The sequence below is a fragment of the Sinohyriopsis cumingii genome, chromosome 19, assembly GCF_028554795.1.
Source record: "Sinohyriopsis cumingii isolate HCF-2022 chromosome 19, ASM2855479v2, whole genome shotgun sequence".
Lineage (NCBI taxonomy): Eukaryota > Metazoa > Mollusca > Bivalvia > Unionida > Unionidae > Sinohyriopsis > Sinohyriopsis cumingii.
In genome coordinates, this window is record NC_142979.1 from 58,557,944 (window position 1) to 58,583,436 (window position 25,493).

The 25,493-nt window shown below is 35.7% G+C and overlaps 1 protein-coding gene across 1 annotated transcript in view; it reads right to left on the reverse strand.

Moving 5' to 3' along the window:
• The window catches only part of LOC149775771 (citron Rho-interacting kinase-like), a 173,253-nt gene that overhangs the window by 101,304 nt on the left and 46,456 nt on the right, over nucleotides 1-25,493 (reverse strand). The window contains exons 9-13 of the mRNA XM_089944415.1: nucleotides 18,518-18,686; nucleotides 15,851-16,166; nucleotides 11,898-12,188; nucleotides 7,258-7,383; nucleotides 916-1,035 (exon numbers count right to left, since the gene is read on the reverse strand). Coding sequence (XP_089800541.1) covers nucleotides 916-1,035; nucleotides 7,258-7,383; nucleotides 11,898-12,188; nucleotides 15,851-16,166; nucleotides 18,518-18,686 — 1,022 coding nt within the window. The remainder of the gene's footprint in view (nucleotides 1-915; nucleotides 1,036-7,257; nucleotides 7,384-11,897; nucleotides 12,189-15,850; nucleotides 16,167-18,517; nucleotides 18,687-25,493) is intronic.

Sequence of the window (25,493 nt, forward strand, 5' to 3'; positions counted from 1 at the left end):
ATTGCTTGCCCCCAATAGTCCGTATCTGTGAAACCAAGCTCTTTATTTTACGAAGTATTCGTTTCACTTGGTTGCCTTGCTATCTTTGATCACAGTTATGAAAGAATCAGTTAATTTAAGGTAGTTTAAGTTACATAATAAAATTTATAACAGTGTTCGATTGATCAACTGAAGTGAGTTCACCCGACATAAGACCGGGGATGCTAGATTTTAAGTATGTAGGATTTGCATGCCTTTTAACTTTTTCTACATTCCACCTACTTTATTTGATTCAAAAGACATAATTAATGTGATAAAGCCTAATACAAAGGAGGCCAGCTGTTAGATTGGCACATTTTAAGTTTAAATACACATTGCATTTGCGATGATTATGCTTAAGTGAAACTAAAAGATAGAACTAAAACACAAATTTCACTTAATAAAAATTATTTAATTGGCATTTAAATATTAATGTACTGCCTAAACTAGGCATAAGTGACATTTTCATTGATCGCAATTTTCTTGAATATCTCTAATTATGGGGTACTCAAAATGTCATTTGGAAAGAAATTGGTAACCAATTATATTACTTCTTATTAAAATTTGATAATTTCAAAATATTAATTAATGTTTCCAGGTCATTTCTACCATTTTTGACAGTAAAACGAGTGATATATCACCGTTTCAGTTATCAATTTGATCGCGATTTTTTTTCAAGTTCAAGGAAAAAGGGATAAAAAAATTTGGGTGACATTTTCAAGTTTTTAAAAAATAGGATCCACAACTGATCTCATGTTATAAGCGGGTTTGCAAGTTATCAGGGCACGAGTTATTGAGGGAGTGGTGTATTGGTTTCAGTGGAAAATCTGAATGAAGATCATATCTTCCATTGTATCCAGATTTTACATATTTCACTGTGCATTGTTCTAAACTTACTACTTTATTATCTTTTTCTTGGCTGTTCTCTTTTTCAGCTAGTTTCTCCCTCAGTCTCTGTTCTCTCTCCATATAATCCTTCTCTTGTGACTCATACCCATCTACCAGATCTTCCAGGTCCTATATAGTCAGAAAATACTAAGTAATAATACTAAGTAATCTCCTAAGCTTTTAGTGGCCCCAGCAGCAATGAAAAACATTTATTATTATTATTCAAAAACAAATTCAGACTAAATTAATTTTTATGAACATTTGATCCCTATCAGACACCCAAAAAAAATCATGCTTCTGATCAAAATGTATGAAAATTCCACATCATATTTTTTAAGTGTGCCTTCATTTCTAAAATCAATTTCCTCTTATATTCATAAAGTTCTCCCTTTTTAAACGAAAGGGGGAATTTTCCACCTAAATTTAGGCTCAAGAGTTGAGCCTGTAATTAGCTAATAAAAAGTAGAGATTCATTTATTTTATTTAATTAAAACAATTCTCCTTAAAATCTGCTTTGAAACTATTATTTGTGTCCATCCATAGAAACTATATGTCACTGGGTACAAGTTACAGGCCTGCATGGCACAATTAGAAGCAGAGTTCATGCATCAGTAATTACCTTGACTAGCCACTAAAGCCAAGGTCTCACATGAAATAGATGCAGTCTACTTATCTAATTATTGTATTCATTCACATGTACAAAGTGTATTGAACCTGTTTATGGTAGCCTATCCCAATATACATCCTGCAGTCATTAATATTCAAAGTTTATTACAGAATAAATATTGCTACTTTCAATTGCATTAGTCAGCAAAGGCCTTCGGTGTAGGCTAGTATTTAGATGATATGAAAAATCTATGTGATCTTGGGCTTAACCATGTTAACAAAGCGGAAAGTGTAGGTCACTATAATCTTCTTTAGCTGTATGGGTGTAATACTAATAGTGATGCATCAGTTATGAAGTTTAATGATTTTAACATAAACATCCAATAAATGTTCCATTAAATAACAAAAATTTCAACATCACTGAAGCATTAAATATTATTCTGAGACTACTTTTGAAGTAGTACTCGTGAATATGCATCTATTCACCAGTTTCATTAATTTGGAAAGGATATTACACATATAGCATACCAAAACCTCATGTGGTCATGAAATAAACACAAAAACTTAAACAAATCCAGTAATAGATGAAATATAGGTCATGAGGGGTGGGTGAGAATGGTGTGGTACTAACAGAGATGCCTATCGTTAATTTTGTGACAGTAGTATAAACAGTGCCTGTGATATGAGCAAACAATTTTTTTTAACTTAAGTCAGTGAAGCACAAAATGTGGAACATAATGACCATAAAGGGAGAGTAGTTTTCATCAAGATGCATCCTATCAATGTGGACCATAATGACCATAAAGAGGGAGTAGTTTTCATCAAGATGCATCCTATCAATGTGGACCATAATGACCATAAAGAGAGAGTAGTGTCCATCAAGATGCATCCCATTAATGTGGACCATAATGACCATAAAGAGGGAGTAGTGTTCGTCAAGATGCATCCCATCAATGTGGACCATAAAGACCATAAAGAGGGAGTAGTGTCCATCAAGATGCATCCCATCAATGTGGACCATCATGACCATAAAGAGGGAGTAGTTTTCATCAAGATGCATCCCATCAATGTGGACCATAATGACCATAAAGAGGGAGTAGTGTCCATCAAGATGCATCCCATTAATGTGGACCATAAGGACCATAAAGAGGGAGTAGTGTCCATCAAGATGCATCCCATCTATGTGGACCATAATGACCATAAAGAGGGAGTAGTTTTCATCAAGATGCATCCCATCAATGTGGACCATAATGACCATAAAGAGAGAGTAGTTTTCATCAAGATACATCCCATCAATGTGGACCATCATGACCATAAAGAGAGAGTAGTTTTCATCAAGATGCATCCCATCAATGTGGACCATAATGACCATAAAGAGGGAGTAGTGTTCATCAAGATACATCCCATTAATGTGGACCATAAAGACCATCAAGAGTAGTGTTCATCAAGATGCATCCCATCAATGTGGACCATAATGACCATAAAGAGGTAGTAGTGTCCATCAAGATGCATCCCATCAATGTGGACCATAATGACCATAAAGAGGGAGTAGTGTTCATCAAGATGCATCCCATCAATGTGGACCATAATGACCATAAAGAGGGAGTAGTGTCCATCAAGATGCATCCCATCAATGTGGACCATAAAGACCATAAAGAGGGAGTAGTGTCCATCAAGATGCATCCCATCAATGTGGACCATGATGAACATAAAGAGGTAGTAGTGTCCATCAAGATGCATCCCATTAATGTGGACCATCATGACCATAAAGAGGGAGTAGTTTTCATCAAGATGCATCCCATCAATGTGGACCATAATGACCATAAAGAGAGAGTAGTTTTCATCAAGATACATCCCATCAATGTGGACCATCATGACCATAAAGAGGGAGTAGTGTCCATCAAGATGCATCCCATTAATGTGGACCATAAAGACCATAAAGAGGGAGTAGTTTTCATCAAGATGCATCCTATCAATGTGGACCATCATGACCATAAAGAGAGAGTAGTTTTCATCAAGATGCATCCCATCAATGTGGACCATCATGACCATAAAGAGAGAGTAGTTTTCATCAAGATGCATCCCATCAATGTGGACCATAATGACCATAAAGAGAGAGTAGTTTTCATCAAGATGCATCAGATTAACGTGGACCATAAAGAGGGAGTAGTTTTCATCAAGATGCATCCCATCAATGTGGACCATAATGACCATAAAGAGAGAGTAGTTTTCATCAAGATGCATCAGATTAACGTGGACCATAAAGAGGGAGTAGTTTTCATCAAGATGCATCCCATCAATGTGGACCATAATGACCATAAAGAGAGAGTAGTTTTCATCAAGATGCATCCCATTAATGTGGACCATAAAGACCATAAAGAGGGAGTAGTTTTCATCAAGATGCATCCCATCAATGTGGACCATAATGACCATAAAGAGAGAGTAGTTTTCATCAAGATGCATCCCATCAATGTGGACCATAATGACCATAAAGAGAGAGTAGTTTTCATCAAGATGCATCAGATTAACGTGGACCATAAAGAGGGAGTAGTTTTCATCAAGATGCATCCTATCAATGTGGACCATAATGACCATAAAGAGAGAGTAGTTTTCATCAAGATGCATCAGATTAACGTGGACCATAAAGAGGGAGTAGTTTTCATCAAGATGCATCCCATCAATGTGGACCATCATGACCATAAAGAGGGAGTAGTGTCCATCAAGATGCATCCCATTAATGTGGACCATAAAGACCATCAAGAGTAGTGTTCATCAAGATGCATCCCATTAATGTGGACCATCATGACCATAAAGAGAGAGTAGTTTTCATCAAGATGCATCCCATCAATGTGGACCATCATGACCATAAAGAGGGAGTAGTTTTCATCAAGATGCATCCCATCAATGTGGACCATAATGACCATAAAGAGAGAGTAGTTTTCATCAAGATACATCCCATCAATGTGGACCATCATGACCATAAAGAGGGAGTAGTGTCCATCAAGATGCATCCCATTAATGTGGACCATAAAGACCATCAAGAGTAGTGTTCATCAAGATGCATCCCATCAATGTGGACCATAATGACCATAAAGAGAGAGTAGTGTCCATCAAGATGCATCCCATTAATGTGGACCATAAAGACCATCAAGAGGGAGTAGTGTCCATCAAGATGCATCCCATCAATGTGGACCATCATGACCATAAAGAGAGAGTAGTTTTCATCAAGATGCATCCCATTAATGTGGACCATAATGACCATAAAGAGAGAGTAGTGTCCATCAAGATGCATCCCATTAATGTGGACCATAAAGACCATAAAGAGAGTAGTGTCCATCAAGATGCATCCCATCAATGTGGACCATAATGGCCATAAAGAGAGAGAGTAGTGTCCATCAAGATGCTTCCCTTTAATGTGGACCATAAAGACCACAAAGTGGGAGTAGTGTTCATCAAGATGCATCCCATCAATGTGGACCATCATGACCATAAAGAGGGAGTAGTGTCCATCAAGATGCATCACATCAATGTGGACCATAATGACCATAAAGAGGGAGTAGTTTTCATCAAGATGCATCCCATCAATGTTGACCATCATGACCATAAAGAGGGAGTAGTGTCCATCAAGATGCATCCCATTAATGTGGACCATAAAGACCATCAAGATGGAGTAGTGTCCATCAAGATGCATCCCATCAATGTGGACCATCATGACCATAAAGAGGGAGTAGTGTTCATCAAGATGCATCCCATCAATGAATTTCATGATAGGATAATATGCACATAGCATGCCAAAAGCCTATGTCACCATCAGCTAAATGCAAAAACTTAACCTAGGACAGTAAAATGTCAAACACAGGTTAGTCAAATTTTCTTGTACAGGTGTGGTACAATTAAATGTATACAATCATATTATTTAATGATTCAAGCATGAACATTTCAGTCACAAAATTGAAAACAAGTCAGTGAAGCATTAAATATTAGTCACTGTAACATACTTGTGATATGGGTGCATCCCCATACAAAATTTAGGAATGTATGCAGTATATTAAACCCTATTTGGTCATGAGCCAAACGCAAAAAACAACTTAAGCTAGTGTCCTTTTTTTCCCCATAAGGGTATGAAACAAATAAGGATGCATACAACCATCTAGATGGATGGTTCTTACATGTACATAAATTGAAAATTAAACTATAAACACAAAAATTTAATCCAAGTCAGTAAACAATCTGATTAAAATCAGATCTCCACTGTTTTACGTGAAAATATGACAGCAAGCACTTAAGAGTCATATTCTGGTGACCCATGTTATTACCATAACCACTTAATTTACCAGCCAATCAGAAGAAGTTTTATATCTTCTCTTTTGGATAGTATGACTGAAGAGTATCAATTTGTGCCGAACAATCTGATTCACTTTAAAATTTCTGAAAGCTGCATTTCCATTAGCTAATTTAAAGGTCACCAGAATATGACCCCTCAGTGGTCTCTGTTAGATCTTCACTTAGGACAGTGTAAATCTGATTTTATTCAGACTGAGCCTATAGTGTGGAATATGGATTACAGTGACATAAATCTGAGCTGAAGATGTAGTACTCATCACCAATTTTCATGATTCTTGGGATAACTATGTATACTGGATATGGAAAACCTCAGTTACAATAAAACACAATCAAGAAAAGTACAAATAATATACATGTACACAAACATTCCCCTTACCCCATCACTATGGGCAAGGCACACAGAACGCTATTCCAAACTGATGCCTTGAGTATAGGAAGAAAGAATAGTTCAGAAAGAGTATATATATGTATATGATTTAATACTTGCTAATGCTGATACAGGCATTAGAACAATAACTCTCCGAGCTAAAAAAAATAATAATACAGACGGGCCCAAATGCATTCACATATATTGTTTTGAATTGTACCTAAAAATAATATATGCCTCAGCAAATACTGGTTCAATGCAATGACAACTTTTTAATAAAAACCAAATTATATAAATCAACAGAATAAGGTAAAAACTGATCTATACTTAGACATTCTTAAGCTCACTGTGTACTGTATACCACATTTCGTATGAATCCATGAATTACTTCAAACTAAATTGTGTACTGTATACCAAATTTTGTATGAATCCATGAATTACTTCAGACTAAATTGTGTACTGTATACCACATTTTGTATGAATCCATGAATTACTTCAAACTAAATTGTGTACTGCATACCAAATTTTGTATGAATCCATGAATTACTTCAAACTAAATTGTGTACTGTATACCACATTTTGTATGAATCCATGAAATACTTGAAACTAAATTGTGTACTGTATACCAAATTTTGTATGAATCCATGAATTACTTCAAACTAAATTGTGCTGAGATGAAATTCATGCCATCAAGGATCAACAAAAATACAAAAAAAATCATAAGCAAACAGTGTCCATAAGCTGTTTTCATAGGGTGAAAATACTTGATGTACTAAGACCTCTCCCACAATCTCATATTGAAATTCTCAACTCAGTTATAATTATGTCAAACAAACAAAACTGATAAATTTGGGAAGATAATTTCTGGATTTTTTTCATGGCAAGAACTAATAGCCATCATAGTTCCAGGATTATAATTAGAGATGAAATATAGATAACTAATTATTTATTCACTCTTTACTGAGATTGCACTTACAAATCATTATAACAGCAAGACTATTTAAAAATGATTAAAGACTTCTAAGATCTACTACCTGAATTCTTTTGGTTAATTCCTTGACTTCCTGATTCTTGTCCTCCAGTTGATAGTTGTAAAGATCCTCCCTAGTTTCCAAAAGAACCAGCTCTCTCTTTTGATCATCACGGGATTTACGTCTCTCCTGAAAATGTTACAGTGGTTTAACTTCAATGAAGACATCATTCATCAGGTAATGATATATTATGGTAAATACTGGGAATTCATTAACCGGGGTGGGGGTTGAATGGATATCATTGTAGAAGAAATAAAAAAGTTTTAAGACTTGACCCACAATTACCCATCTGTAAAGAAAAAAGGACTATTTTCCCTATCTACAAATCTCAGTTCCAACCAAAATATCCCTTCTTAAAAACTGGTACCAATCAAAATATAGCCTTTCTTGATGGTTTGTAAAAAGTATTCAATATATGAGAAATTAGCTTTAGGGATATTGGCAAATAAGAAAAAAATTTCAGTAATAAGAACCCAATAATGCATTAGAAGTCCTTCCACTACCATGCAATTCAGCCCTATCAAGCTAAATAATGATGTTAATAATATCTCTTGCTTTGTTTTAGCACTTAAAGAATTAAATTGTCATCTGCTTAGTGAGACTGAAGTGTTGAATAGAGGGATTGCTACAAAATCCCTCCATTAATCAGTTTCTACAGAAATGTATGCTGTTCCAGAGATGTGACTGCAAGGAGGACAAGGAAGGGAGTGTGTGTGCATGTGTTTTGGATTTTTAATGTAGCTTTAACAATTTTTCAGTCATATTGCTACAATGTCTGCAGTGTGGCAGTTTATAATTATGTCTAGCACTGGGGCATCATGCTGCAGACATGTAGCATGATGTCCCACCCAGTCACATTATCCTGACACCAGGCCAACCAGCCCCAACACTAACCTCTTAATGCTGAGCGCCTAGCAAGGCAGCTGTTAGTACCATTTTGTAAGTCTTTGGTATTACTTGGTCAGGGTTCAAAACCATGACCTCCCGCATCCGAGGCAGATGCTCTAACCACCAGGCCACCAGAGCGGTCAACATGGGAGGGAATATCTGTATTATGAATGGATAAGTATTACTGAAGAGATATATTTTCAGTAACAAATTCTATTTCTTCTACAAATACAATGGCTGATAATAACATGCTACAATTAGCAGAGTAGGTCTTAAAGGAAAAATATTTGTTCATGCAAATCTAACAGAGTGATATATTTTGCTGCAAAGTTGCTGAGAGGCCTGCAAAGTCAGTCTGTTCATGCTTCTGATATAGATTCTATAAGGTTGTAAAGAAATGTCTCTTAGATAGAAACCCAGTGAATACTGTATTTAACCTACATCCCACAACTTAAACACTGTCAACCAGAGCCATTTTGTTTGAACACTAGCTGTAATGGAACTGCCCTGACCTCATGAGTCAATAAGCACAAGAAATTCATATTGTCATGGGTTAATTATTTTCTTTAACTACAATAAATTCAGAATAAAAGAGCCTCAGCAGAAATAGTGCATACATGCCAACCCTGAGAGAGGCTTAACTTTTATTGAGAAAGTGGCAAAGAATCACAGTCTATATATTACTAGTACTAATACAGTGTAACACTGATATAGCACACCATGTTATAACACAAATTCGGATATAACAGTTGTGGTGTGGCTCCCGAAATTTCATATACATATATTTTTCTCATACAAGACAAAATTCTTTTATAAAAATAAGACAAAATGTAAAAAGTTTATTATCATTTTGGGAAAGAGATTGCTTATGAATAATGATCATGGCATGACTCCTAAAATTTTATATGTATTTTTCTCTTACACGAAAAAATAGTTTTTTCCTTTTAAAAGTATGAAAAATAACGTGTAAAAAGTTTATTCAGGGATTGCAGTTTGCAATTTTATTCCTTATTGGTGGCAATTTTTTTTATTGGTGATGTTCTTGGCTGTTTTAAACTTGCATATACAACCATTGGTTTGGAGTGGAGAAATTCAGAGGCCCCATGAAAGGAAGCCACAAGCTTGATACAAAATGCACTGAAATTTATCTAATGTTACATCAACAATTTCTTTGTCCATATTGACAAACCATCTTAACAGTGCTTTGTTATATCATAATCCACTTATGCTGACATCGAGCACAAGTAGTGTATGCTGTGAGATATCCACTTTTTTTGTTGTTGATATTTCTGGTAGCAGAGATCAACCGGACAAGGCATTATCTCATAATCATCGATTTTTTGACCACTCATTAGTAATTAATATATTTGCATAAACTGACATTTTTATGTGGATGGTAAGTAAAATTCCTCGTCTTTTCACTCAGAATTAAATCCTTCAGAACACTTAGGTCAATTAGCTGAAGAAAATGATGCATGTACTCCAAAAAATTTGCATGGGGCAGGGGGGTTAATAAATGTGGGCAGTAAAATATGTGCTTCATTGGCACAGTTCCCTTCTTAAATTGATGCATATTAAATGGGAAATACACCTTTAATGAAAACAAAGAAGGCATATATAATATTTTACTTTAATTAAAGAACCACAAATTGGTATATATATACGTAAATACTGTTTATGTATACGTCTAATGTACAGCATGAATAGAGCATCAGCACCATGTACTCACCTGCGAATCTCATCATGTACACTGAATCCACAATACAAGTGATTCCATCGAAAATTTGCACACACACAGATTTAAAATATTCAATAATTTTTATCACAGGTCATATTGTTCTGTTCAGTGGAAAACCAGCACAATCAGTATGTCCAAAGTCAGCATAAATTAGCGTTTTAAGCTGCCTTTGGTAGTGTTCGTAAGAATAAACTTTTTCCCTGCAAAAAGGAAACTTTCACAGCACAGTTAACATGTTCCAGTCACGTTGGAAAATGCAAAAATCCATCAGATTCCAATACTTTTATTAAAGTTTGGTACTGACCTCCTTTGAAAAATTCTTTGTTTTTATTGAAGATTGTAGTTGACTTTCTTTGATGAAGGGTGCATGCATTATTGAAGTCACCGCTAAAGGACAGCTTTGGAGAACCAAACAAATGCCCATTTCACATTGTGGCGGCAACATCAAATAATTGTACTGCATGAATGCGACTGATTTTTTTTCCATTTGCCGAATATGTTTTCATAACAATTGATGCTTCAAAGGTAATCTGTTTCCTTTGAAATTTCTGCAAACTATTTGATCTGGATTGGCCGTAGTTTGGTCTATTCTAGTTACTGTTCTACCTGCCTACTGAAGAAACCAATAAGTAAGATGTGTTGTTTTTTTTACATTGGTAGCATGCATCAGAAATTTAACAAAGGGGTGTTCTGAAGGATTTAATTCTGATTGAAAAGAAGAGGAATTTTACTTACCATCCACATACAAATGTCAGTCTTTGTAAATATATTAATTACTAACAAGCGGTTGAAAATCCGATGAAAGATAGATTATGAGATAATGTCTCGTCAGGTTGATCTCCATTACAAGAAATGTCAACAACAAAAAAGTGGATATCTCACAACATATAGTATTCATGCTAGGTATCAAGATAAACGGATTATGATATAACAACACAAAAAAATTGCCAGATAGTATATTTTGCCATCAATAAGGGAAATAAAATCTCAGTTTGCGACATTGGCTAAGCCCTATGCAATCCCATAATAAACTTTTTACACATTATTTTTTGTACTTTTAAGAAGGAAAAACAACTTTTTCGTGTACGAGAAAAATACATATAAAATTTCAGGAGCCATACCATGATCATTTTGGATTATTCATACACGATCTCTTCCCCAAAATGATATGTTTTTTCATACAATTAAGAAAGGAATTTTTTTCGTGTACAAGAAAAATACATATTAAATAAAATTTTGGGAGCCATGCCATGACCGTGTTATATCCGAATTCGTGTTGGACTCTCCACTGCTAGATTCAGAAGACCATTATACCAAGATTTCTCCCATTCACAGGAACAATCAGGACTGCTCTCAAATTAAATTCCCATGCCTTCTGAAGGGCCCTGAGAATCAGCAAGGATGGGAGAAAAGACATACTCAATAAGACCATTCCACCTTGTCACAAACTGGTCTTCTAGGGGCTGAACCCAGTTGGCACAGATTTATCTAAAGACCAATTTGTCAATAGAACATTTTGCATCAATTTCCTGATTTCATCTGGACATAAAGTCCGCAGTGACATTGAGCTTCTCAGGGATGTGGCATTTTTGAATGTTGATTTGTCAACAGACACTACTTATGAAAATCTCAAACTAGAAGGCACAGATCCAGGGGTTTGGTTATTGGCTTCAGAATAACTAATGACAGCAGAATTGTCAGAAAGAATCAGAATACCCCTTCTAAGAGGTGATGTGCAAGCACCGCTCCTTATGGGATTAAGCCCCAGAATCTCCAAGATTTGGTAATCAGGACACACATTTAGCTAAAAAAGACTTAGAAAAAACTTAACACTAAGGTTAATCAAAGGGCATTGACCAATGTACAGATAAACATTTACACTGATGCCAAAATGGTCACTATATCAAGCTAATACCAAGGCGAGCTTGACATGACTGTGATATAACCTAACACATGGTCTTTGCAATTTCAATACACAAAATCCTGAATATAAAATCCTCTTTATCGTAAATACTACCTTGTCCAGCTTGATTTGTAGCTCTGAGGCATTTTTCTTGGCAGCTGCAAGCTGTTCCCGATAAGAGTCAACTTGTCGCTCTCTCTGTGTGACTTTCCGCAGGAGATTTCCTTTCTCTTCCTCCAACTGAGAAATTACTTCCTGCAACTCTTCGACCTGCAGTTTGAGAATATCTTCCTCAATCTGCTTTGCTTCATGTGTCATCTCATTAATGTCATTAATCATCTTCTCTGCTTTCCAGTCTCGTTGCTGCTGCTCCTCGTACACTTTCTCCAGCTGCTGGCTGAGTCGCTAAAGAGAATAAATTTAAAGGACAAGTCAGTAGAGGGGCAACAATTCAATTTTTACCAGTGAATCAAGTAGGGATATTGTGGGAAAATGGTCTTGCAATGCTTTTGTTTCCATTCCTTTTTTCCTTCTTATAAAATTTGGGATTTCACTTGCCCAACACTGACTTTTACATGTCCAAACTAAGCAAGTTATGAGATTGTCAGATCAACAACATTTTCATTCAATACCTACTAGACATGTGAAAATACAATATTGATATTACTTTCCATTTAGGAGGAGTTTGATAAAAATGGAAAGATGGACATATTGGATGACAGATCAACAAATGTTTTATTTAAGACCAACTAGAAGTCTTCTCATGAAAACAGTTCTTATATGACTTTCCATTCAGGAGGATTAGCAATAAAAAGATTTTAAAGATGACTGCTGTTATGGCCATTTTGGATATCAGATTAGCTTCATTTTCATTTAAGACAACTTGACACTATAAGAAGTTTTTTGGTGAAAAGCCCATGTCAATATGACTTTCTGTTCAAGAGAAAAAGCCCTAATTTTTTTTAAAGATGACTACAATGGTGACTCTACTAGACATGGGGTCAGAACTATTTTAATTAAGATACAACAAGACATCATAGTCTTGTAATGAAACCACTATGTTGATATAATCATCCATTCCAGAGAAACAGCAACAAGATTTTCAAGATTGAGACTGTTGTAAATTTATTGGATGTCTGAACAGCACTATTTGCAGAGCTGTGCACCCCCTGGGATATTGTCAGTATTTCATGTCACCTTTCAGTATTCTTCACAAGTGCACACCAACAGTAATGCACAACATTACCAACACATCTTTATTACATCTTGTAACCAAACTGACAATACAAACAATGATCCATACTGCAAAAATGATGCAAAATATTTCATATTTACAATATTTGAAACATATAACAGTTAAAAATAATTTATTAATGATCATCATTGAGCTTAGATGCTGAAGGTTATAGCAAAACAGTGTCAAGTTCAGTGCTACATGTATGCTGGAATGAGGATCATTGACTTTTCTTATTCATTTCATAGTAGACACTTTTCAACTTCTGTAGTTGTTCAAATGAGTGCTGGCAGTGGGATTCAAATGGATGACCAGGTTTTGATTTAATAAGCAACAATGCTTCTAGAGTGTCGTCTATCATTGATGACCTCTGTTCTGTTCTTACGCACTGTGGAGAAGATTCTCACACAGTGGGCATTACTATATATATATATATATATATATATATATATATATATATATATATATATATATATATATATATATATATATATATATATATATATATATATATATATATTTTTTAACATTTCTTCACGAGTGTTGATAATGGTCATTTGCAAACAAAATATTTAGATAGCTAACTTTTGTCAATGATTGTAAGTTATAAACATGTTTACATAGCAAGAGTTCAAGGTCAGTCTTGTCTACAGTTAGACTAGGTTTTTCCATTGGTAAGTCTTCACATTCTATTACATTATAGGTCGAATGAAAATGTGTATATATATAGGGACTAGGTAAATAAATAATTCATTCTTGCTTTATATCAGTCTGTGGGAATCCATAATCAAAGTATGCAGATGGGTTCAGATATAATTCAAGAGGAATTATTAATTTAAATTACTCACTGCAATTACTAAGAAAGTTTCTGTGGACACTGTGCATCAACTAATCATCAAAATACCTAAAGTGGGCTTCTACTACTCCCTCCACCCTGGAAAAGGCTCTGGGGGCACAGGTAAGGCAAAATGGAAGGCTTCAATATTTAATTCCTTCTGCTCAAGACAAAAGCAAAGGTGTTTTCTGTTTGTAGTGGGAAGATGGGAATGTGAAGGTATTCATGCTGAAGACTGATGGAGACTGCCAGGTTTTACAGTCTTATGGCATTCCTAACTTAGGTGGTTGCCTCCATCCTGATGTGTTCTTCCGAAAGAAATCTGCTGAAGGTGGAAAGATCAATGGGATTAAACTTTCTTCATGACCAGAAAGATCTGGAAATAGTAACTCAGCATGAGATCATTTCGCACCCCCTCAGTTGCACCCTTCCACAGGGTGGACTGGAGAAAGAATATGGGGGTTCATAACAGGGGAAGATTTACCCAGAAGCAAAGCTGACCTATGTCCTTTGAAGTGGAATGAACCCACACATTGTGTTGTCTGACTAATCCCCTAAAAAAGGCCTAGACAGCACCTACTGGGACACTTAGAAGTTGAAGATGCTGCAAAAGTGGGTTCAACTCCTAAGGGTCAACTACCCCCTCACTGGAGAACAGGGAGGAAACTTTTTTCCTTTGTCTCTCTGACTGCTTCACCTAGCACAACTAGCAGAGGGAGCTTTGAGCCAAGGCTGGTTGTGAGAGCGTGGCTGCAGAGCTTGGAAGAAGGTCCGTCAGGCAGTCATGGTTGGTGGAGCCTCCACCCAAGGACCTGTCTTGCTGGTTCCTCAAGTTTTGTGGTGCTATGGAGGGGATGAGGGCCTCCAAAACACCTCTTCACCTCTAAACATGTAGACCTTCAAAGGTTCTTGCTGTGGACTAGCAAGGCCTTTCCTGTCTACAAGACAGCATCCATGCAAAAATGAAGAAGTTCTGACAGACAGGACAATACAACTTCTTCACTTTGGCCTCCAGCAAGCACTACAGTGTTGATGGAGACAATGACTCCTACATCTAGAGGCAGAAGAAGATTGCTGAAAAAAAGACCTGCAAGCATGGTGGCTATCACTACAGTGTGGGCCTACAGTTCCAAGGATTCTTCTGGAAGGTGAGCTCAAGTCTAAGCCATTATCCCCACTTGTGATGAACCCCAGTTATGTGGGTAACAGACCATCCCCTTCTGCTGCCAGATGAACTCCTGTACAAGATCATCAAAAGATATGAATGAGAGGAGGCCCCTGAAAGCCTCTCTGGACTGAAGAGAATCTGTTGTCCCCAGCACCAGAAGACTTAGGACACAAGTCTGGGGGAAGAAGGAAATAAATTCTGTTTACCGCATTATGGGATGTCTAAACTTCGTCCTCTTTTATTAACCTGACCTGACAGGTGGGAAGGATTAGGGTACCCCAAATGTGGGGGAGGAACTATCACCAACAGTTCCCCTGATAATTTATTCGAGTCCACTATGATGAAAAGCAGATCGTCATCCTGAGCTTATTCCAGGGGTGAGACAGAACTATCCTTCCCAACATCTCTCCAAAGAGATGTAGAAATCATGTTGCCATCATGAAAATGATCATGGGAGATTATAGTACTAACTCTACTACCTGTCCTCATAGGTGAATGGGATCATTGATCCCATCAAGATGTCATAAAAAGTGAGTGCTGGGCCTAAAAAAACATACAAAGATGAAAACAATGGTGAATCTTGATGAGCAATATAGAACCTGAGTACTCTGCACAAGTCCAAAATAAAAAAGAGAAAGCCCTTACATATCTGGCCATGACAGAAGAATCAGACTGGAATCATGTTTGTTTTAATTCTGGCAATCCAATACTAACTGGAGGATAAAACTTATATAACAATCCATATATGCTAATAAAAACAAAAATGACAGCAGCAATGCTTATTTACAAAAACTTGAGAATAATTGTAAAACATGCACTGATCAAATTACATTGGTTTTAGCTATGTAATTGTCCAGGTCTTTCTGTAGAGCTCCAGTCTCAATCCTCATTTTCTCCATTTCTTCATCTCGTTCAAGAAGCTGGTGCTGAAGACCCTCTATTAATGATTTCTGGTCGCACTCAGTTCTTTCAAGTTTTTTACATTTTTCCCGCATCCTCTGGAGTTCTGCAATCTGTACAGTTAGAGTAACCTCCACACTGGCAGACTGGCGAGTTTCAGAAGGCTTTTTAGGGCTGATATTTGATGAACAAGTGGAGTATCCATCTTCTGATGTTTCATGCTCCTCACATAATGATGGTTTCGACCTTGAATAAAAAGGAGAAAATTAAATTTTATTTCATTTACTATTGTCTGAGAAGAAAGTTAGTTACATACAGTAAATGGCATGATGTTGTGATCATGTTTGCAATACATGATACAAAATAGCATGGAAAGACACAAGGTAAAGGTGAAACATTCAATACTATAGCACTACAATGTACCATAATGTATTACTGCTAAGTCAAGACTAGTATATTTGCCAATGCATTGAGGATCATCAATGTTTGTAAATCATTACAATTTTTAATTCATAAATATTTAATATCAAGAAATTATTAAATGCTTATAAACGAGTCATTTCAAACAAGAATGTAAATTATACATGTCATCAGGAATAATGTTATGTACTCTGTTTCATCGTCAAGAAAAAAAGATAGTGCTGATTGTCAAGCAAATGAATATCTTATATCAACAAAAAATGTTCAAAATAATATATCAAAAAGGAAGAAACATTACAACCTATCTTGTTGATACAGAGGTCGTGGAAATGCTTAATCATGCATATTTGGATGCAGAAAATCACTTTTACAAGAGTCCTCAGTATGCACACAATTACTGGGCAAAAAATTCAGACTTGTCAGTCATGCTTCAACCAACTGCTGAGTGGGAAAATGTGCTGATCAAGTGATCATTTTAGCTGTGATGATACTTTTATTTCAAGACAGAACTGAGTGGCTCAAAGACCCCCAGCTGTGCATGTTGTCAATAAAATAGTACATCAAAAGAACTTGATGCAATAGCTGGGCAGCGAGTTCAAAGACTTTGACTAGATGCTGAACGGGGAAAATGTGCTGATATTTACAATGACTGAATTCAGAGGCATAAACAACCAGTGATGTACATGTGGTGATTATAAGAGTACATCAAATGAACAACTTTAGCTTTCATTGTTCTGTTCATTTCCAAGTGTAGCCGAAAAAGCAGTGTATATAACCTTGAAATCAAGACACGGAGAGACTGATACAAAATGCTGTTTGCAAACTTTGATAATTATTTTTTTGTGGTTAAATGAAAAAAAATGACAAAGGTTGTAATGAGATTTAGAACAGCGCTAAAGTTGCTAGAACTGATAGTTTGGATGGGACAGTAGCCAAGTGTAAGAAAGTGTGATGCCTGGCTTGGTGTTTGGAATAAAACCTTTCCTTGAAATGTGGAACTTAGTCTCACTATGACAGAAAAAATAAGCTGTGTCAGTGGTGCAAAGAAGGTGGAAAATTAAGCTCAATGGCAACCACTGCAAGGTTCCTGCCACAAAATTAGAAAAAGATTTCAGAACTTTTCCAGACCGTTTTCAGACCAAAAAATAACATTTTCCAGACCTAACCAAATGTAATGTCACACACTTTAGGGACCATATTATTTCTGTTTTCTTAACATCATCTATGGTGAACAAAATTTTATTGGGCTATTTGTAGATGGGCAGGTGTTAAAACTGGATGGAGACGCTGTCAGGTGTGAAAGACACTTCATGGGAAAAGCAAATGTTATTAGTTGAGACAGCCATGGAGGAAGAGGCTTTCATCGAAAACATTTAAATAATGGAACCTGATTTTGATGTAACTGTAGCGTGTATTGATTTTTTCATATGGCTTTTAATAGCTGAAATCCCATTGTTGGAAATGTTAAATTCATTCCTACATAGCCAACATTATGCTTTTGTCTTAAGTTTGGAAGGCCATATCCAGGCCTTAAAGTAATCAGTTTCTTCCCACAGAGGGTTATAAATGAATTGTCCACGCATTCTTTAAATATCAGATCCACACAGGCACACAAAAAGCTCAGTCCAAGAATGTCAAATAGGATAAAATCCAAGAAAAATAAAATGGAATACTCACTAGCACAATGCAAAACTTAAATGAATGAAATAATCCATGAGCAAGTCACTCATTTTCACTATGATTACTGTTAGTAACACAAATTCTTAGATGCATGGGGGCAGCAGACCAATATACGTGATTTTCAGCAATTGTGCAGTTCTTTTGCATCACAAGATTTCACAGCTGAATGACTCTGAAACTTTCACTCTGAGGCTAGGCTGAAAATGGTGTAAGAGAGGCTCAGCATGGGAATGACAGCATTATTTGACATTTATAATGGAACTGGACAAGTTGTTGGAACAGAGAATGTTACTCATTTCCTTTTGCATGTCAAGTGACACAAGGGCATATTTGTTTATGCTTGTTCAGTTCGTGCCAGGAAACATGTAAGAAAAAGTAATTCCAGCCTACTGCATCCAAAGCGGACACTCTAACCACTAGGCCACAAGAGCAGTCACTGCTTTGCAATTTGAAAATTCTACATCAACACAAAATAGCATACTATTAATCTGCTATACCTTGGATTCCGTTTGGAGTAGGTAAACCCTATAAAAGGTAGATCCCTTCCTGAAAAGTCACGAGATGTTTGGAAGTCATCTAAATTTGGAGCGTGCTTTACTTTCTCAAACTCATCAAAGTTAGAAGTGTCATCCATACTGCTAAGGTTAGGGACAAATGGAGCAGTCTCTGAAAAAAATCAAACAGCATAAAAAATAGAACAGAGTACTTTTTAATAATGGAGTTTACAGATGGTAAATTTTTATTTATTTGTGTGCAACCAATTTTCATAAATTTCATAGTTGCTACAAACCATGTATTCAAATACCTGACATAAAATGTTTTTGCAATAAACAGGACTAGTTGACTAATTTAAATGAAAATGGGATTCTTTTGAAAGTACAAAAGCAAGAAAAATTAGAATTCATAGTAACAGTATCTGCATTGTTACTAGTTTGAACTTTGACTTCTGATTTCAAAATGATGGGGTGACATCAAAGGAATTTCCTATGGAAAAGAGCTAAATTTTGCACCTGATGTCTTTTAAAGCTTACATTTTACAATCAGTTTATTGGCATAAAAGTATCAAATGCTTTTGCCCAGTATATACTTTTATTACACCAGCTATGTATAAACGTTAACCCAAATTCTGTCATGTGAAGGGTCGTGTTCAAGAATTTATTTTTTGATCCTTCAAATACCAGGTGTAATTTCAAAAAACTATTTGCGCTATCGCAAGGATATTTGTGATGAGGGGTGAATGGGTCTTGTTGGGCACTGTAAACTAAGCAATATAGACCCTTTGGGGCCAACCAAACCCAGGAATGGAGTCACATGACTCATTTAGGCAATGGAATATATTTTTAAGGTGTACAAATATATGGGTAAGCATTCTTAGCATCACTTGCAAAAGAATTCTTGGAGATACAGGTTGTATATTTAGCGATCATAATTTTTACATTTTCCACCACCACCCCACCAACCACCTTGGTGTATAGCTTCCTATGTTGCAGTTATTTTGTAAATAACTGCAGGCATGTTATATCATATGAACATACCTTGTTTCAGCTTCTTAGTAACTTCTCAGCAGAAACATTGTTGATGAAGGTGTTCATACCTGTACTACACAGATTATTCAAGAAACATTTCTTTCATGTCTGTAAAGCTAACACTTTCTTTGTTTTCAGTCATTTATGGTCCATGTTATAATATGTGTGGATGTGTCAGTTGCATTGAATTAAAGCATACAGTAATAGAGACAAGACATGGAACTATCATAAAAAATCAAAGTTTGCCTGTGTATATAGATTGATTTGAGCATCACAGCTGTATATTTGCAAACACCAACACAAATACAGGTGGCTGGGAGTATAGCATAACCTCTTCTGAGTGCATGTGTGCTAACAAAATTATACATTTTGTATACAAGAGAAAAGTTAACTAAATCTTAATTGCAAAAAAATATGCGATGAAAATATACACTGGCTTCAGTACTTAGTAATTTGACTCAACAGGAAAAGCTTTTGTTCATATACCTACTGATTTATCTCTCAAAACAGCTAGCTTAACCAGCTTGAATAATTTGGGAAATTGTTGTTATAACGACTTTCCAGAGCTCACAAGTAACTTCTTTTGGATACTGCTGCTCCAAATATAAGATTTTTCACTGACATAATCTCTACCAAAGTTTAACTTTCTTGAATAAATGCTATAATGCATACAATGTCAGATTTGTGATCTATTCCATAATGCTGTATGATGAGTTTAGGTCCATCAATGCCATAGTCTGCTTGTTCAGAAAGAGGTAATTTGATAAAATAAATATTTATACTTCTAAATTTCACTTTGTATTTTTATTTATTCAATTAACCATATAGACTCTCTAGTTTTGAAGACCATGATCAAACAGAACTAAAATGCTTTGATAAAAGTACTGAAAATTACACTCTTCTTTTAAATTTAAATTCTTAAATTTTCTGTACTTTAATTAGGCTTAGTATTCTACCAGATCTACATTTAATTTCGAAATACCACTGAAAGGGGGAATGACTGCCATGCCATCTATTTTTGTCCATAGAGTATGCACATCAGACTCATATTTAACACTACATTTGGGCTTAAAATCACTCACAGGTATCTCCATTAACACTTTTACAGCTCCAATAATCAGATAGCCATCATAACTTTAGAAATAATTGTCATCATCGCTGTCACTGGCCAGTATTTGCCAAACAAAATCATCAGAAGAAGATGAACAATGCTGGTAAACACCCATTTGGAGTTTTCTAAAACTTGCTGATATAAGACTTAATCTTTGATTTAATGAGTGTTATACAGCCAACTGTGCCAATCAAATTTATTCTACAATGTTTCCCTTTACGCACATTTGTGCATTCAGCAACTCACGCTGGAGAAAATTGACGTACACATTTTGTTGCTGAGTGGGGTTATTTTATGCAAAGGATTCACATAATGCGATCAGGATTTATTTAATATCCAATGCTTTGAATGAGGGATGGCATTGTGTATACTTCGAGCATAGGCATAGACTGGTTCCGTTTTGCTTGCTCCCTGGGTTGCACACCTCTATTCACATAGCGGAGTGTAACGCAGGGAGCATATGAAACAGGGAACCAGACTAGCATAAGCAATGGTATGCCGGAGTAGCTTCCCATATCTCGCGAGCTCTCACGTGATTTTAATCGAGCTCATCAAGATGTCGTCTAGATGTTTAACCTCAATGCTTGTTGTGCAAGAAAGTGATCTCCAGATTAAAACGGCATACACTAAGAATCATTAGCAAAGAAAGTGAAAGAAGCAGAACACAAAAGAGTAACCGTAGATCTAACTTTAATGAAAAATGGAGGAAATAATTCCCTTGACTGGAATACGGCACATCCATTAGAATTACTATTGTGACTTTTGATCGCATGATTGCGAAGACTGCAAAAGTGAATAATCCTTTCGTGACAGGGTTTAAGAATTTTTCAAAATCTTCCCTCGTTCGCCACAAGATATCTATAGAACACTTTATAACCCAAGAAATTCTTTCACAACAAAGAAATCAGCAAACTTGCCAAGACAAATGCGTTATTTGGATTACAAAGTCAGGGGGTCACTGCAGATTTGCTAGTTTTTAACTTTGCTGCAATAAAAGAAAGATCTTAAAGTTTGAATGTAACTTATTAGAAAGAAGATGAATCATTAGCCTCCTTGATTTTTGGATAAATGTGTTCTAAGACAAAGTACAATGAAACTGAAGACAGTACATATTTTATGACTGGCTGTAAATTAACTGCCTTTTGGTTAAAAAGATTTATTTGGCTTTTTGTATTGACTTATAAGTAATGTGTTGGTCTATAATATTGCTTCAAAAAGATGATAAGGAGACAGCTAAAAGTACAAATTTAAACTAAAAGAAAAATGAACTAATAAAAATGTTCAATATTCTTTGAATGGACTATGCATTTGTTTGTTAATTGTGCATGTTGAGAGAGAGAGAGGAGAGAGAGAGAGTATATTGTACATGTTGCAATATCCTATTTCAAGCTTAAAAAAAGTGCAGGTTAGATGAAAATTTGTCAGTACATTTTTGATCCCCCCCATTTTTTATTTTACCCCCAGTTCTGACACCAAGGTTCTTTTTCTACACCCAATTTTACATGCCTGGGGGATACACTGTTTTAATAATCATTAATGTCAAGCTGAGGAACCTGGCAGTGTAAACAATTGCCAACCTGAAAAGCAGTTGAAGGGTGAAAGGTCAAATAAAATATACTGCTTTGAGCACAACTTTGATTTGTGAAAGTTCTCGCACATCACTGCTCTCCAAGTGTGTGAATTTGTACATAATTTGCATGATTTGTGGCATCTCTGTATACTAGTAGATGATTTAGAATTATTTCACTTAGATTTTACCTGCTTTTACCTCAACTGCCCCCAACCCCATTATTTACATGCACCTTATGCTAAAATATTAGTCTAACAGGACTTAAGTAATGTAGTTTCCCTAAGAGACAGAAAAACTTTGGCATCTAAATCTGAAGTGTCGCTCATTTGGTCCTTCATCAGCCATGTTATGTAATAAATTAGGAACTGACTTGAACAGTATAAATTGTTTAAAAATATTTTTAGATAAGTTGATACATGTGTGAAATTTTGAATAGTAAACATGTATTCTCTAGTACATTCATTCTGCATCAAACCTACAAAGGTTTCACATCAATCACTCCTGTTTTACTGAGATTTCTGAACCTTCAACATAACTATATAGTACTGAACAGTTAAAAACAGTACAGAACAAATCTGTGGAAAGATTCTCATTCTAAATAAATAAGTAGAAAGCAACTTTAGTTCCTCAATAAGCTCAATCTTTGCAACATTTTCTTTTGATGATAAGTCCATGATGTCTGCATGTACTCCAAAGTTATGTCACTACATTGATTTGAGATTCAGAGATGTCAACCCATAACTATGTTTATCAGGGATCCTAGTGAATGGATAACAGTTATTAAAGATAACAAACTTCTACACAATACTAATGCATCATCTGATACATACTTGTACAAAGTCAGTAACAAGGTCTCATTAGAATGAGTGCATGCCTATACATACTTGTACAAAGTCAGTAACAAGGTCTCATTAGAATGAGTGCATGCCTATACATACTTGTACAAAGTCAGTAACAAGGTCTTATTAGAATGAGTGCATGCACTCCTCCAATTCCAGGACCTTGAATTTCTTAAATATTTTTGACCCCAATGATCTGCATACTATTTTTCTCTTTACCTCTGCTGCCATTTATCAGCTATTTACACTTTAGTCAACTAGTTTCTTATTATCTATATTATTTTTTCACATTGATAAGGCTATATTTTATGCACCTGTCAATCACACTGATGCTGAATCAACATAGAACACTCCTGCTCAAAACTGTATCCAGACAAGCTCTGATTTTCTGGAATATCACCAATTATAACTTAAATGAGGAAATTTCAATAAAATTCACAATAATTCCACAAACTCGTGTATGGTTGTTGACACCTCTGAAGACTTCCTTGATAAAATTAGTGATATTCACATGAAAAACGGAATACTATATTTGTGCTCAATTAAAAAAACATTTATATAATTAGTAGAATAATTTCAATCTTTTGGAAACTAAAGCTCAGAAATGTTACTTCTCTCATTTAATAAATTTAGCATGAGATTACCACTCATGTAAATCCACTAAGAATGCTTGCCCTTACATTCTGCATACATTCTTCTTAGATAAAACTTCAAATATTTTCATGGAACACAGATGACCTAAATGAAAAACTTAACCAAAGTGTGATTGCCAGATGTAATGTGTGTGTGTGTGTGTGTGTGTGTGTGTGTTGTTATGCAGTGTTCCAGATAAGCATAAACAGAGAGGCACTATACCCTGGCCAACTGTTTTTAGCACCCCTATCAAAATTTATATAGTTAAGGCTCATTGTTGTTGCACAATCACGCATAATTATTTCATCATTGTGTTGTGTAGTGCTGTATTAGAAAATGCCCACCACAGTGAGAGTTCGTAATTCACTCTCAAGGACGGGATCCAAGCAAAAGAGGAAGTTGACAATATTTGTGGAAATGCTTTTTTTTCTTCAATTTATTCATGAATGTTTATTTTATTCCTGTTTGATACCCCTATCCTTGCGTCGCCATCAAGAGCCATTGTCTTGGCAAACTAAAACCGTTTCTGTTGGGTATGTGTTGCTTTAATAGGAAAAGAGAACCGCAGCCATTTTCACCCATATACACTTGCATGTATATAAAGACATAATTATTGATGAGTAGTAGCCCTCAATTTAATTTAATTTACTCTTATTTCATTTTATATTCATCATCAACTCACTGTGCAACTGACTCTTGTTCAGGGGGCCCCGAGTGGCCGAGTGGTCTAAAGCGCTCTCCGTTACGGATCACTGCCATCTCACCTCTGTCTGCGTGGGTTCGAGTCTAGGATTCAGCCAATGTGGGCATGTGAGAAAGCTTGCCAGTAGCTTCTCGTGGGTCGGTGGTTCTTCCTGGGGTTTTCCCGGGTTCTTCCTCCACCATTAATACTGGCCGCCATGCATAGCCTATCGTGTGCTGAAATATGGCGTTAAACCCAACAACAACAACAACAACGACTCTTGTTCAGAAAGCAAGATATGTAGATGGATACATTTCTTTCTTAACATCAGTACATTGATGAAATGGTATATGAACATTGATTTGCCTTTAAAATCAAATTAACATATCTGACAATTACGAGAAGGATGTTTTAACAAAATTGTAGCTATTCTTTTTAAAAGAAATATTATATTATTTACATTATACATAAATTTACGGTTTTAATTTTTATGATATTAATTTTCCAGTTATCATATATTGTGTGCACCATAAGGACATTTATTATTACTATTATTACAACAACAACAATTATTATTTTCATCGCAAATTTGAAACTTCCAATTAAATAAATGTCGGTGGAACATGAAGAGTAAAATGACCATTAGTATTTCTCTCAAAATGAACCTACTGATTTTGTTGTTGTTATAGGGTTTAACACCATTTTTCAGCACAAGATAGGCTATACATGGCGGCCAGTATAACTGGTGGAGGAAGAACCCGGTAAAAACCCAGAAAGAACAACCGACCCACAAGAAGCCAGCAGCAACCTTTCTCACATACCCATACTGGCCATGCCCGAGACTCAAACCCATGCAGACAGAGGTGAGATGGCAGTGATCCTTAGTGGTAAGCACCCACTCAGGGCCCCTGAACCTAATGAGGAAACTAGAACAGATGAGATGGCAACAGACCCAAAAACCTATAACCTATAATGATGAAGAATCCCAGCTTTTAGTTATATATTGGTTGAAATAGTGATTAGTTTGAGAAATAAATTAAGCTGAGTCGAAGTCACTTATTATTTTCTTTTATTTATTGTTTACTATACGACATCCATTTACAATGAAGTGC